Source organism: Montipora capricornis, chromosome 6, assembly GCF_036669925.1.
Source record: "Montipora capricornis isolate CH-2021 chromosome 6, ASM3666992v2, whole genome shotgun sequence".
NCBI lineage: Eukaryota > Metazoa > Cnidaria > Anthozoa > Scleractinia > Acroporidae > Montipora > Montipora capricornis.
In genome coordinates, this window is record NC_090888.1 from 45,114,588 (window position 1) to 45,130,785 (window position 16,198).

General features: G+C 38.4%; 1 protein-coding gene across 1 annotated transcript; it reads left to right on the forward strand.

Moving 5' to 3' along the window:
• The first annotated feature begins 10,696 nt into the window (after nt 1–10,696).
• Nucleotides 10,697–16,198, forward strand: LOC138053989 (zinc metalloproteinase nas-4-like). The gene is made up of 6 exons (XM_068900512.1): nt 10,697–11,151; nt 12,988–13,026; nt 13,168–13,311; nt 13,715–13,844; nt 14,448–14,629; nt 15,948–16,198. The coding sequence occupies exons 1-6, from the start codon at nt 11,052–11,054 to the stop codon at nt 16,196–16,198; spliced, it is 846 nt and encodes a 281-aa protein (XP_068756613.1). The 5' UTR covers nt 10,697–11,051.

Here is a 16,198-nt window from a genome sequence, read left to right on the forward strand (position 1 = left end):
AATAATGGGCGGATAATGGACTAATTTGGGACATTTCACTCTATTGAGATAAGAAATTACGCGCTTACTTTGCAGGGCGTACCTAATCGATATTTTCGATACTCGATTGAAATCGATTGAAATCGATCGCAATCGATACTAATTAATCGATTAATATCGGAAATCGATAGAAATCGATCACTCGCGTCTTTGTGACTATCGATTTTGATCGATTTCTGTAATTAGCTATAGATTTTATCGGTGATCCTGGTGAAAAAAAAACAAGAAAAGTCGCCACCATTGGAGAAAGTAACATCATCTTTATCAACAAAGCGGATTCGAAGGTAAGCTTGAAGGTAAGTGTTATGCAGTGTTATGATAAGATCAAATCGCGTGTTTGGTTTTCGATTTCCACCGATGTGACAAAAATATTGTGATTATCGATTTCAATCGATTAAATTGACTAATCAATCGACAAATATCGAGTATTATCGAGTATTATCGATTAATCGATTACACTTTCGATGATCGATTTCGATCGATTAGGGTCGCCCTGCTCTTTGATAATCCGCTTTATGAGAAGTCGATGTCCAGACTTAGGGACGACTGCCATAAATCGTCGATGTCGTCCCTCAGCAAAAGAAGAGTGGACCCATCAATACCATTATCTAAAAGAGAAAATACCCGAGTTTACTTAAACTTTTAGAAAATCGAACGTATGCGCAGTGATATTCCATTCACATGTTTCAATGAACTTTACCAACCTCTCAGCAAGTCAAGGGCTTCTTGCGGCACATGTCTCCTTTTTAAAAGCGAAAAAAGCTGTTCCGTAGTTGAATTTTTCAGGTCCATTACTGTCTTGAAGTTGATTTTGCGTTGGAACGAGAAGAAAACCACACCGAGATTTGAAATGTCGCGCGTTTGCTCGTCTGAGGACACGAAGGGACGCCACGCTTACTATTCTTCCCTACAATTGGTTAAGAAGTATCAGGTGACCATTTGAGGATGAGATAATCTGGGATCGAGTATTTAGCAACCAGTTTTTATTTCAAAATTGCTGCCGACCACCAATGACTATCGTGCGAGTACTGTAACTACAGTTGTCGTGTAAATGAAAGCGATTATTTTTTAAACACTTGATCAAGTTCCACTCCAACGAACCTAACTTTGTAAGATAGTGGTTTGACACTGACTAGCTTTTTTGATGTTTCGTGCAAGAATTTTCGGCTGGTACTGACTACCACTACTCTATTTTTAAACAACCTAACTTTCTGGTTTATTGTTCAAATTGTGGAAGGTCTTTTTCGAAAGTGAATAGTCTGCAAAGACATTACAACCGAGAACATAAGGAAACGGATGATGCTGATGAAGTCGAACCTGGTATTGATTATGACGAAGACGTAGAGCCAGACTTTGGTTGTATACAATGTACATGCCAGCGCTTTTAGCAAGAGCATGCAGGTCCTACTCAAAGCTTCATGTAATTGTTTTACGTGCATTATTATCACAATAATTATGATGTTTTGAAATCATAGTATAATTTTGGAAAGTATGCATGTGTAACAGGAATAGGCTATTTTTGAAAGATTATATTTATAGGTGATTTAGGTTGAGTTGTTAAAACAGACCTGAAAATGTGTTAGGTTCACCCCTGTGAAAATATTGGTAATAATGCATTAATTAAAAATGTCCTCAAACAGTAAAGGTGTGTTTTCATTAGAGGTGTGTTAGAATGACTCTGGAAGATTTCTCCAGTCAAAGAACATTTCTATCTCATTAATTTATGTTGTAGCCTGCAAGCAGGCTCTTCCGTTGAAAATGGAGCGTGCTCAAAATATCCTCTTCCGTTGATAATGGCGAACGGTCGAAATATAAGGGCTTGTAACAAGTCACTAGTTACCAAGCCCTTAAATTTCGAGTGCGCGCCATTATCAACGGGAGAGGATGTTTTGAGCGCGCGTCATTTTCAACGGAAGAGTCTGCTTGCAGGCTATTTATGGTGTGTTGCAGACTGATCTAAGGGTGTGTTATTAATAAACACAAAGGTGTGTAATTGTTACACACCTTATGTGTTTCCTTACACACGATGGTGTGTTTTCTTGAACTGTGAAATAAACAGTGAAAAGGTGTGTCACCACTACACACCTTGGTGTGTCAGGGAACTCACAAGGTGTGTTATGAAAACACACCTTATTTAAGGGTGTATACGTACGTACCACTAATGAAGCAGACAACAACTCCAAGCCTTCGCCAAAACAATACTCTATTCTTTTAGATTAGCGCATTTTCCCTTTTATCGTTTTTATAATTTTTCACACTTCCATTTTGTATATATTTCCATCTCGCGCATTTACATCTTAGTTTTTAAAGGCTTTAGTCTCACGGCAATGAAGCCCTTGTTTTCTGGTGATTTTACTAAACGGTGAATGACAGGAAAATGCCGCGTTCATAGCTCGTTTTCTGTTTTTGAAAACGCGCGGAAAACTCGGTGTTCACTATTGGTTAACAGACGTAAAATAAGTTGTTCTCACCTAATTTTCCTGCACAAGGAAAATAGGTTTTAACAGTGTGTTTTCCAGCACATTTTACCCCAGTTATCGGGAGCGAGAAAACGAGGCGTTCATTGTATGTTTTCCTGAAGTTGTAAACGTAATGAAAACATAGCATTCCACAATGGTTTTCCTACAGGAGAATTACATCGGAAAACATGCTATTTTGCTGAGTGTTTTCCCCTGTTTTCCGGAGCGTTCTAACATGGTATTTTTCAAGTGTTTTTAGGTTTGGGAAAACGTAGTGAAAACGCGATGTTCAACGTCCATTTTGCTACAGGAGTGTTTCACCGACAAACACGCTGTTTTCCTGAGTGTTTTCCCCTGTTTTCGGTAGCAATCTAACTCGGTATTTTGCAAGGGTTTTTCGAACTCAGGCTGAGAAAACACCGTCAAAATGTCAATTTTCCGATGAACGGCCGGCATGGCTGAGCCGCACTTTCGAATTCCCATAGACCAAATGAGTGTTAACATGGTGTTGCAGAGAATTTTCCAATGAGAGCTAACGCCGTAAAAAATTCAGATGTTCCGCCAGCAGAGGTTTTAAAGGAGTTGTAAATTGAGATAACACGAACGACTCGAGAAGAGCGCCGTATTACCAAACACAGGTCGCCGAAGCTTGGGTCTCGCAGCGGCATCTACGCACGTTTTACGCCTCCTATGCTATAGAGGAATTCAAGTTTCATTAGTACCGAATCTATAAACGACAACTCACTTTAACTTTCGTGTCATCCAGTATTTGATTTCAGTCTGAACTCGTGCAGTAACCTTGCCTGTTGCGCGTGCGCGAAATGTGATTGATTCGTTTGCAGCTAAACCACAATGAAGAGAGAGAGAGTCAAGACGCAAATATATAAGTTCTCCTTCAGATTGTAACAATAAGATCGGCCAGAGGGTACAAGGTTTGCATTAATACGCGGCAGCGTTCACAGGTTTGTGCTCGGTGCGAGTCCTCACATGCAACCGATCCCAGAATCTGTAATCTTACGTCCTGTCGAGACGCTAGGGCCCTTCTGCTGTCTTACGCTTTGCAAATGGTGAGTTGCGCCTCCAATGTAGGCCTCTGAGAGAACACTAGGGCTGATTCTCGAGTGTTTGGTTTGATAACATTCTTTCATTTGAAAACCATTTATTTAATTTGTTTGTATGTGCTTCCCTTGTCTCAGGGGCAGAGAAAATTGTGCTTCGGAGAAACGGCTTATAAAGCTTGTTGGGCCGAGCGTTGTCACCGGCTTTTGCTGTTAGTAGACGGTGTCGATATCGAAACCGTTACTGTTGACAATGATAGTACACAGAAGGAAAAAAGAAAATTTATAAACGTAAATAAACGTACGGATGGCTCCGGTACGAAGAAGGAAAAACACTTCATGTATTGTGATGTTTGCCCTAAGTAAAACAAGAATGTGCTCAACATGAATTAAGCCAATTTCTTAAGCCACAGAGTCAACTTTGTAAACTAAATGATATTGAACCTCAAAGGTGAAGCTGTATTATTATACTGAATGTCTCAAATGGGTTTAAGTGATCATTTTTAACGGAATAGATAAAATGAATTAGCGGTTCATGATTCTGCTAAGATGTATGTAAGCTTTCTTGGGTGGTATTTCTTAACTACAAAATGTGTTTTGTTACTGGCTTTGTATTATTTTAAAGAGATCGAGCACTCTTGTTGAGGGACATAACATAATGTGTTTATTCAAGATGCTGTGAAATATAATCAGATACAAAGTACATCTTGTAAAGGAGAAACAAGAGGTTGTCCCTGTTTTGTGCAACAAAACAACAACAAGAAACAGAAGCAAAGTACTATTTGTTTTCTACTAGTTGGGGTACATCGTATATTTGTCTGTGATAATACTTCACCAGTAGTAGTAAATATGCCCTTAGTCAAGAACTAGTCAAGCTTAAATTTAAAATTGCAAATTTGAAAAGAAGGCAAAGAATCAAAAGGGTGAGATTTCACTTGCCTACTGTTTCAAAAAAGTAGACAGAGTAAAATAATGGTTGATGAGAACCATTTCGTATCATGTCTTCATCCTTTTTGGAGGGCAAGAGGTCAATTCATAATCACTGTTGATTTTTCTAAAATACCAGTAGTGATTTGGTGCATACACAATGCAGTAAAAGTAGTTTTACGTACACCAGCAGCTTGCTTGAGAAGTATTTTATGTTACATTCGGATTCCTTAGAATCAGAAAAGTAGGGCCAGAAAAAAAATCAGTTTTAATGCACAGTATGATCCTTCAGTTTTTCAGTTTTGAGAGTGCTTGTTGTACCCTGGTACGTTACTTTAAGCAACACATGTAGTCATGATGGCTTTCACCACTAAGAACAATTCTCTCATACATTTCGTGTGGCTTTGTATTACCTCCGTCTTTATACAGACCAAAGTTTATTGCCAAAATTTCTTTGTTCCACAGTAACTGGAGAAGTTTGAAGCTCTGCATTCCTACCTGATTTCATCCAATGAATCAGATGAAGAGCAAGACACACTGGTTACGACACTCTTGTCTGGAGAGCAGAGGAGGTATCCACTTTCTTTCATGGTTTGGACTTGTGCCGCAAAGAAAGACTGTCAAACCAGCAGAAGAGGCAGTGTGTAAACAGGAGGGTTGGCCCTCCCAGCGACAGAAGACATAATGAAGTCCCAGAGAAACTTTTCTGGACCATTAAGTTGTAATTTTTTTTTCCTAAGTCTGTATTTTTATCAAGGATGATATAAAGGTGCTTTCGATTGGGAAATCCAGATTTAGATCTTAAAATCTGGATCTTTCGGATTTCCAATCCAACACAAAATACAACAGATTTGGTCACGGATTTCACTTGTGGAAAATCGTTGTCAGGAAGGTTTTCAATTAATGAGATCTGTGACAAAATCTGTTTTCAGATTTTGTGTTCGATTGGAAATCCGAAGATCCAGATTTTAAGATCAAAATCCGGATTTTCCAATCGAACGCACCCTCAGTCATCACTGTGACAGTAATCAAACTAGGCTGCACCTATGAGTTCACAGCAAATTGAATTAATGGCGTTGTGTTGTGTTTACTACCTGGCACTGTATAGTAATTATACAATCCCACACAGAGACTAATATGTTTAGGCATTTTGGTACAGTACAATTGCGTTACACTGTTCTGTACCTTTTTGTTCTTTTGTCGTGCAGTTCACACATTCAAAACATTTGGCTATGACATCCTTGTTAACTTTTTTTTACTTTCATGATAAAAATGATAAAATGTATATGCAGGATATAGTATTTGTACCAGTGATAGGAAAACATCTCCATATAATTTGATACTTAACATATTAAGCTAGCTTGCACCAAGAAAACACTATCATGTGTTAAAAGAGTGTAGCTATCAATTTGTATATAGTATAAATAAATGTTTTGGTATTGTTGTAATAGAAATAGGCAAGTGCCTGTTTGAGTCAATAGGGAGCTTAAGCACGCGCGTTTTTGAGACGCGGACGGCAACCGGAAGTGAGCTGCTTTCCCTTTTATCTCGTCTTGACACTACTACATTTACATTCCTAAGTATCCATCGATCCATTAGAGATGATTAGTATAAAAATCTAGGAGACACCACTGTCCTGGCGCGAGAAATGTTCTCTTCCGGTTGCCGTCCCCGTCTCAAAAACGCGCGTGCTTAAGCTCCCTATTGATAATAAAACAGGGGAAGGTATACATGTATCTCATATTTTATTACTGGGGACATAATCAGGGAGGGAGTCAAGTCCTTCTGCCAACAACATTGAATCATTTGAATTTCATTGTGGAAAGTAGCGTCGCAGCTACGAACTCAGTAAATGAAAACGTAAATACAGCCAAATTTGTAAGCTACGCCACCAACTGATTTCAAAGAGCATGTAAAATACCAGCGAAAAGGAGAAGCCGCAAATGCAGAAAAGGGAGGAAAGTAGGCGCCTTCGTGTGACAACACCGCGTTTTCCCTCAAGGCAAACACCTTGTTTTTAAGCGTTAACCAACTAGTGAACGCTGAAGAACAAGCGGTTTTTTGGAGTTCTCCGCGCATTCACTGTTCGGGAAAATGCAAGAAAACTCGCTGAAAACTCCACTGAACGCGTTGTTTTGTAACTGGAAAACACCAGTAAACAATGGAAAACAACCTGTTTAGCGTGCGTTAACCGCGCGGTGAACACCAGGACAATGAGAGAAAACTCTGAGTAAACTCCGGTTAACACGCTGTTTTGCGACTGGAAAACGCCGATAAAACAACGGGAACCAATCCGTTTTCACAGCGTTAACCGCACGGTGAACACCAGGACAATGAGAGAAAACTCCAGTAAACACCAGTTAACACGCTGTTTTGTGACTGCAAAACGCCAGAAAAACAAAGAAAAACAAGCTGTTTTCACAGCGTTAACCAGGCGGTAAGCACCTGGAAAAAGGGCTTGTTTTCCTGTTGTTCACCCTGATGGAAAACTGTCGGATAATGGAACGAAAACTCGAGTTCACCGGCTGGAAAACAGACAGAAAACCTTGAATTTTACGATCGGAAAACGCAAGCAAATGTTCGTAAAATGCCGCATTTTGCAATGTTCACCGATCGTTTTCCTAGCGGGTGAACGCTACTTTTTTGCCGTGTCTGGAAGCCGAAAGCGTAGAACGTTTAATATTTTTTCTTAACCAGAGAACGCTTTTTACATGAATTAGCAATGTTACTTGCTTGTTTTCTCCTCACTTTTTTTTGTCCTCTGAAAAGCAGAAAAAGCCAACTTCTTTCTAATAACCGGCGTCTTGAGTTTAAGCAATTACCACAGACCCATGCGCACGAGTTCTGAGTCACCTTAGGCGGGTCTAAAATACGGGTCACATTGACCGTATTCAGAAATGGCGGCCAAGAAATTGGTCTTTAGTCCTTAGTGTAATCTTCCTCATTAACCTCGTTAGCACGGGCAAAGTTCAAAAGAACTCTTGCTCTAAAGTGAGGCTAGTGAAGATTATTAGCAGAAAGACAAAAGAATAATTCGTTGGCCGCGCCATTTATGAATACGGTCTTTTCCACAGGTCAAGACTAGATCTCCCTGCTCCACAAATGAACAACTGTATCCAAGCCAAAAGTTTCCCTAAGGCCTGAAACAATATTTTTTTTATCAGTGATTAGTGCTAGGAGAAACTTCTGGTGTTGTTTATTAGTCTGTAGCACAGTGGCAGGTACAATGAACTGCAGAATGTGACCTGTATTTTATACCCGCCGTAGTGGAATAATCCGCGGCTTTAAAATCCATTTTTTTGTGTGTGTAAAATGTCTTTTAAGAGGGAAAATGTATTAGGCAACGTTTACCAATACATTGCTGTTCAAAATGAGAAACAGAAAAAAATTACTTGATTTCTAGTTGCTTTACTTCCGTCGCTAAAAAAAACCATGGATCTTTTTTGATTTTCAAAGAAGGCAACCACTCCACGAGAGTAAACAATGTTAAGTGTTTTTTCCAAAACCAAAATTAGCAGAGAAAATGTAAAAAGAATGGAGAGACGTACGCCATTTTCATGCAATGCCTTGGAACCCGTCTATCTATCTCTGCACACCTGTAGTGGCCTTCCGTCACAACGATCCAACTTATTAATTAACACAACTGCGTAGATCTTTTAATCACTGAGATATGTCAGCTTCCCCTAAACATTAAATTCTATCCTTTTTTTTTAGTTAAATATGGGAACCACTGGAAAGAAAGAAGTTTTGGTCAAATGTTCCAGCGAAAACTCGAGGGGAGTTTGTTGTTGTTGTTGTTGTTGTTGTTTTTTCAGAGAGAGTCTAGCCTAAAAATACGAAAAGCCGCGTGCCATTTTCATACCCTAACTGTCTCTGTCCATGATCGTTCGATGTACACCTGTAGCATCCTTACGTCACGGCAATATCCGGCCCAGATGACTTTCAATTTAATTGCTCAACTCCAAGCAAGGATATTTTAATCGGAAATTTTAGTTTCTTTGTTGGATAGAGCATGGAGCAAAGTTGTTTCTCATTTGTAGAATATTATAATGTTGGGTTCCCTTCGATACAGTTTGAGTGCATGCTTTTTTTTTTCTCTCTATACAATAAATTTAGAAAGAACGGAGAGCAGTTCGCGATTTTCATGTTATGGCTTCGAACAAGGTTCAGTGCATACCTGCTTTTCCAACCTCATTGCGCTCCTTGAGGGATCTTTTAATCGGACATGTGAACTTTTTGTTGGACATTGACTGGGGGTAGGAGGAGTCTATGATTTGGAGCGAACAACAGTTGTTTGCTCCTAGTCATTGGCTCCTCCTAGGGGATATTTTTTCCTCATTTGTAGAATCTTAGAACTTTGGAAGAGTGGGTAAATATTATTATTTTTTACCTAAGCAATATGAAATCTGTGGACAGGTGATCTGGAAAAGAGAGCATTTGTTCATAGGTAGTGTAAGAAGTGACTGCCGCTGCCTCCAGTTAATTCAAACTGAGTATGGTGCTATTCACATTGAACTCTGTCGAACCTCACCTTCAAGCGCTAACCGCTAAACCTGCGTTTTGGCTTCCATCTTTGATCAAACTTCCAAGGCCAAGACGCTAACTACATATCTTATCTAATTTACAGGGGTAGTATCATGGGAATTATCACTTTTATTTCGATCATAAAATTACTTAATCAATTTTAGGTGTCCGTTTCATTCTTGAATTGCTTCTGGGATCACCGCAGTGGGATAAAAATCGATTAAATTTTAAAAGAAAAACGAGCCAGACTCAGTTATTACGGAGTTCACCTAAGATGGAAGAGGAGATTTTGAAAACGCCGGCCCGACGTTTTCAAGCTGGCATTCATTTAATCTTGGCTACGCGTAACTAAAAACACTTAAGTATGGTTTCTGTAAGCTAAAAGAGCCGTTTTGAAGACACTTTGGCAGTTAGTTTTCGTTTGTCATCGGTAAACAGGCACAGTCTCCTTTGCTTTCCAGATTTTTACTAACAATCCATGACACTGTCCCTTTAATATATACTTAGTGTCTTAGAAAAGGCAGATCGCGCGCTATTCAATAAGATGTCCAGAATGCCCGGCCACCCTCTGTATCTGTCTCTCCGTAGCACTAAAGAAACTTCTGCGCGCCTTAGAGTTCCGTGCAGGCAGCTTCCAAGGGTCAATACCCAGCGTTTTGAAAATTGCTTTATCTATAGGCTATTTGTTAAATATAAAGTAGCAATTTAATGTTTTAAGGTTTTATTCATTTGGCATTATAATTATTTCCTTCTGAAAAGCAATTATAGCGACTTTTACGGTATTTTTGCTTAATTATAAAACAAATAATAAAGACTAATAAAGAGACGATAGTTGAGCCGAAACCTGGCATCCAAAATTTCTCGCGTTAGCCTGGTTTATCTGACGCTGTGGTTGGTAATATTTGACGCTTCCTTACTGACACGAAAGGGTCATTGAAGGGTATGGGTTACGTATGAAGCAGAGATTTCAGCCAAGAAATGAACAGTGTGTTACAAACTACCAAGAGCCTATCACCTTGTTGCTACTAAGCGTTTACTCGAAAAAGCCATTTAGCAATAAACGTGGCGATTTCGCAGAATTACGCAGTATGTGGTAATATAGATGTTCTCTAAAAAGGTGAAACTATATTTTTCGAAATACTGATTATATTTATAATAATTTATGAACAGGCTCCAACCCATGTGCTCCGGCGACGTCTACGGCTCGAATTTTTGGTGAATTAGCTGGTCGACAAATTGTTCCACCTCATAACCCCTGCCTTTTTCTTTTATTCTAAAGCGGAAAATATGTAAATTTCTCCATTCATAAAGAGACCAAGTCTTTTTAATTACACCCCAACTGTTTCGACCCTTTAAAAAGATGTTAATTGCATAACATGCAAAAGACCAATAAATTTAGCATATTATTTTTTGTTTGTCTCTTTAGTCACTAAAAATATAACCTTGCAATGTATTGAGTATTTTGAAACGAGATAAATTTAGGTTTCACTTACTATCAATAATTTTGTCATCTCTTACTAAAATAGGCTCGTGTGACGTTAGCGCGATATTACATACGCCTAAAGATCTCAAAGCAGGAATGAATAAATGAAACAATATCTTGTTTAGTAATTTTTTTAAAAGAATATTCGAATTATCTGGAGGAAATTTTCTTACTTCTATTTAGAAGGCAAACTGCCCCGTTGGAGCAAGAAAAGCAAAGATGTAATCAGGTGTGAAGGAACAATAAGGGAAACCCCTGAGACCAATTACGTAAAAATATACTCGAATGCGGAAAAACTACTGAAACATAAGAAATTTAAAGTAAAATGACAGTCTAGAAAACAACTACTTCGATAATTTTGTCTTAACGGCTGTGTCTTCTGTGAAGGTAATTATCCGGTGTAGGGACCACAGTTGTGCCATTTTTGGTTTACATACATAAAGTCAATAATACTGAAAATGGGTTCTTTGCACATCCTGAGCACAATATGAAGGACTGATATTTACATACCGAAGGAATCGCCGTCACTCTTTGAAGGCCAGGAGCGATTTGTCAATTACGATGCGAGTAGCCCTCTTCCTTTTGGTGTATTTTGCTGTTGTTCACGGCAGATCATCATGGAGACTCAAGGAACATGTGGACGAACTGATCAAGAAGTCTGGTATTAAGACCTTTTTATGTCTTAAGTGTTTTCCATTTTGTTTAAATTCCAACATTTAACATGCATCCGCCATTTCGACAATGTTGTTTGTAGTAGTTTTCCTTGTGCAACACTTCGCTTAGACTTCGTAGATCAGCTAGGCTCCGGTGCATGAACGGTAATTTATTTGACTCTGCTAAACAATCATTTTGTTAAAAAGGGATCAATGTTGGATATTTCCTGGGGCCTTTAACCAGAAAAAATAGACGCTTAGCGAGAACAGCGAACGCGAATTTATTTCGTCACTGCTCAACATATAAATATATGAAATGATTTAGCAGCATTTAAATTTCAGTGTAATGTCGTCTATTAATTTAATATTTAGGAACAAAATCTTGCTCTCCGTTTCTTTTTAAAAAAAGAATTGGCCTTGATGGAGTGGAAATGAAATTGGGTTATGTCACGCAAAATCGCGTGATTTCATGACATCCAAAATACTCACAAAGTAGAATGGAACATGGCAAGAACCAGGTAAAAACTGTGGAAGACTTGAAAGAAAAGCCAAAATTGATGCATGGATGGACAAAAAAAAAAAAAAAAGAAAAAGAAAAAGAAAGAAAACGAACAAAATTGAAATGAATCGGTTTAGGTAATCTTGAAAAAGTTCCCTCAACATTTTTCAAGTTTCCAAAACTAGGCTGAATAAAGGTTTTTTTGCTCAAAATCTTTTTGCTTGGAATCCCGCGGCAAATTACTGACAAAGGAATGGTTCTATATTACCATTTACAGCTTAAAAGCTCATTCAGTATTAACAAGTTGGTAGAACTGATATTTGGATATAATTTCAATTAGTCAACGGCCTAAATTTTCTTAAATTCTGATTTTGCCGACACGATGCTCCACCGACTAAGCAACAAACTGATTCTTTGAAATCTTTCGTTCGGTAAAATCTGTTGTACTGAGTTAAAATTAATTAATCAATTAATTAATAATTAATCGATGTTTCAAATCTTGCTTCATTTCCAGTGACTGAGATTGTAAAGCACATTATCAGATATTGGTTATCTCAAACATCAAAATCTTTTTGAGTATTAACGTTTAATACTAGAATTAAAATACTACTAAATAAGGAAACAATTAACAGAGATATACTGACACACACAAGGGCTCACAAGAGCTCACGACTCCAATTTTTCTTTAGCGTTTTCGCAGACTGAATTTACAGTGTACATGCATGAAGATATTTTGAATAGTATCTAAAGAGGGACCTAATGTGCTGTCTGGTTCTTTTTAATCTCAGTTGATCATGTCCTGACCCAAACAAGAATATGTTAAGCCGATAAATCACTCGTCTTTTACTTTTTACTCACCACGGTGTGTAAAACCAAAACATTCACTGTTTACACTAAGTCGGATTGAGCTATTGATATATCAGTACCTTACGGAAGTTACTCGAACTGTATCAAGGCAACAGATGTAAAAACTTGCTGGATATGAATAAGCTAACACGTGCTGTGATTAATGGGCATTTTTCACGTGGCGACTATTTTGAGTCCCGAGGGACTGAAAACTTTTGTTTTGCGCCCCCTCGACTCGCTTCCAAACCCACCAACTAGAGGATCGGGGAACAAACTCTATAGCTATAGTCTTTGACCAGCATTGCCGCCGATTGACAAAGGTCCATGGTGATATTATACGTAACAAATGTCATCAAGTTCATCCACAGATGACAATGATGATGATGAGAGCAAAAAAAAAAAAAAACACCATTCCGTCTTAATCATCCTATGAGAGATAGCCATGACCATGGAATCTAAGTGTGACTGAATCGATCTAACGTAGATCTCTGTATTGCAGTGGATTTGAATGCAATCAAGAAGGAGGAAGAGAACCCCGGTAAGTTCAAAAATAACAAACAAAACCATTTTCGTCTTTCTCACCGTCGACTAAAGACAACAATACACTTTCACATGTATCGCTTTGAATTTTTACCAGCATCATGACACTATGTTTAATGCCCAGTTTTTTTTATTATAGATTTGTTTGAAGGAGACATCTTAATCGATGAAGACACCAAGAACTATCTTTTTGGAAGAGAAATTATGTCACGCGATGCCGTTATCAGCCCAATATATTATTGGCCTGGAGGAGTAGTTTTCTTCACGTTTGATGAGAAATTAGGTTAGCTCTGTTGAAACAAATTTCACAATTAATAGTCAGGGACGTAAATATAACAGCACTTAATCCCCCAACATCCAAATCGGTTGAAGTGTGAAATTATAGGAATAGCATGCAAGGTTTCTCGTACTGCATTGCTTAATACAATCAAACACTCTGGCCAAAAGATCAGGAGGTTGTAGCCCTAGAAATTTTGAATACTGATTGCCAGATATTTAACGGTCGATTTCCTTGAACCTCATAGCGGCCTAGGCCAAACAGAAACTGCAAAATGAAGATGCCATGAAAGCAATGCCATTGTGGTACCCCTGCATGCGTCGGAATGCAAACCGTCTCTCCGTTTGACCAAAGACTCTGCAATAAATTTAACTGTTTTTTTGTTTTAATCGCTTGTCTTTATAATTAGAACCATTAACCATTGACGTCATCAGAGAAGGAATTAATCACCTAAAGAGACGAACATGTATAAAGTTTGTGGAAATTTCTGGCAAGAATCCCGCGAAAGAAAACTATATCAAATTTATTAGCGGAGAGGGGTAAGTCCACTAGCTACTGTATAATCTCATTCCCAGAACCTCTCCCTTAAGCGAAGGGAAAGGTTCCGGGACGAGGTTTTACAAGTATTAGACCATTTCCGAGTTCATGTCTGCCTCCTCTTCAAAGCGAGTCTAAGTGCAAAGCTTTTGTGATGGTAATTAGCTCTACTTTACATATGAATGAAAAACGTCGTACTTAGTCTCGCTTTGAAGAGTGGCAGACACGAACTCGGAAATGGCTCTTTCACCTATACTGTTCCATGTAAATTATATTTTTAACCTTTTGTCCCCAAGGAGTCATGAGCATGTTAAGTCCCCTCACAATTTCAATGAAATCTCAGTCAGACAGGTATTGAAGATTATAATCAGGGTATGAGGTGTGATGTTGATATAGCACCAAATTCTCATGACGACTACCCAACAAAGAAACCTATGGTAAAAGTTAGGCCGAATGAACATTTCGATTTGGAAATGAAAGGGTAAATTAAGCGAGAGCAGGGCTTTAATTATTCCAAGCCTTCCAGATCATACATTCCTGAACTATTGCTTTTTTCCCCATTTAATTCACACACGTCGATTTAATGGCCATTCTGTACTTTTAAGATGTTATTCGAGAATTGGTCGCGATCCCCTTGGAGGCGAGCAAGAGATTTCCATCGGTTATGGCTGCGTTCGGGCTGGAACAGTTGTCCACGAAATTATGCACGCACTGGGATTTTTCCACGAGCACACGAGACCTGATAGAGACAAGTACATCCATATTGACTGGAAAAATATCCTGAAGAGTAAGATATTGTAATCGGTTCATGACGATTTTTAAATGTATTTAGCAGTGATTGTGATAGTAAACTTGTGTCTAGCTCACCCTTTGATGATACTTTTGGTCTGAGACCGGCGTCATTTTTGGCCGGAGGGAAACAAAACTAAAATTCTATGACATTCGAGATAATTATAGACGCGTTTCCCTTTATAGCGCCAAAATCAGCAGACTGCTGACAATTTATGCCGTTGAAGTCTTAAAATTTAAATTTTAGGAATTCCACGAATGAATAATGTAATAATTGCTTTTGTCAATGAGATTAAAATGACCTCCCCTCCTCATCCTACTCCTTGTAGGCCTCAGCTTGCAAATAACGTATTAATAGGTCTTTTTCAACTGAAAAAATCTTTCATTCAAGTTGATTGTATTCGTAATTATTATTCCTATAGTTTTTATCCAAGAACGATAAGAGATTGGAACTCGTTACCAAGTTATATTCAAACTAGTAAAAAATATTCATTATTTAGAGATCGTTGTCTTTCGACAATTAGAAGTTATTAACAAATGTTATTTTATTCTTTTTATAATTTATATCTTTATTACTAAGTACTATTATTGCTTGTATATTTGACATGTAGTTCTTTGATTTGCCTACATTTTATGTTATATTGACTTGATGTTTAAACGATGTCGATTCATAAGCATAAACGTAAAAAGGATGTTCGTTAATAATAACGTTTTTCTCACGGTGTGGTCACTTGTGATGTAGATCGCGACGTTTCGACTGCATACTGCTGGTCTTATCAGGCGATGAGGTCGATTGGTTAGGGTTAGACTGAGGTTAGACTGCTCCACTGTGATTGGTTGGTTTTCAGCAGCCGTGATTGGTGCATTTCGATCCTCGCTGTTTCGGTGTGTTTTTCCTTCTGTTCCTTCAGCGAGGATCGAAATTCACCAATCACAGCTGCTGAAAACCAACCAATCACAGTGGAGCATCCTGCTTAAAAGGTGACGCGTAACCAGTCGACCTCATCGCCTGATGAAGACTAGCAGTATGCAGTCAAAAGGTCGCGATCTACATCACAAGTGACCACATCGTGAGACAAACGAGAATACTTTATTATTATTGTACTTTACCACGATGAATAACAGCTGCAACCTTTTTTACGACATTAAGGATGTTCGTGTTTGACACGTCTTTATGAGAGCAACTTGGTAACACAAGTAAAACACTCAAAGTGAAAGATATCACGTTTACCTTAGCTTCAAAATACGGAACCATCCATATTCCTGATATAAATAACTAATTTAATACATCATTAATTTGATGTCTCTGTTTATAGAACACAAGCATAATTTCAAAAAGTATCCAAGGGATGTGGGTTCCAGCTTTGGCAAACCATATGATTACGACAGTGTCATGCATTACAGCAGGTTAGCATTCAGCAAGGACTGGAAAGCACCAACCATAGTGCCTAAAGACACGACAGCTGCCATCGGTCAGAGAATAGGTCTTAGCCTTCATGACAGGGAAGAAATCAACAACCTGTACCAGTGCAAAGGTGAGAGATCACGGCCCTTTCGCTCAAGCTGA

Coding starts and splice junctions, on each gene's coding strand:
- LOC138053989 (XM_068900512.1), top strand. CDS start 11,052: ATGCGAGTAGCCCTCTTCCTTTTGGTGTATTTTGCTGTTGTTCACGGC. Junction 11,152..12,987: donor CGAACTGATCAAGAAGTCTG/GTATTAAGACCT, acceptor TCTGTATTGCAG/TGGATTTGAATGCAATCAAG. Junction 13,027..13,167: donor GAAGGAGGAAGAGAACCCCG/GTAAGTTCAAAA, acceptor TTTTTATTATAG/ATTTGTTTGAAGGAGACATC.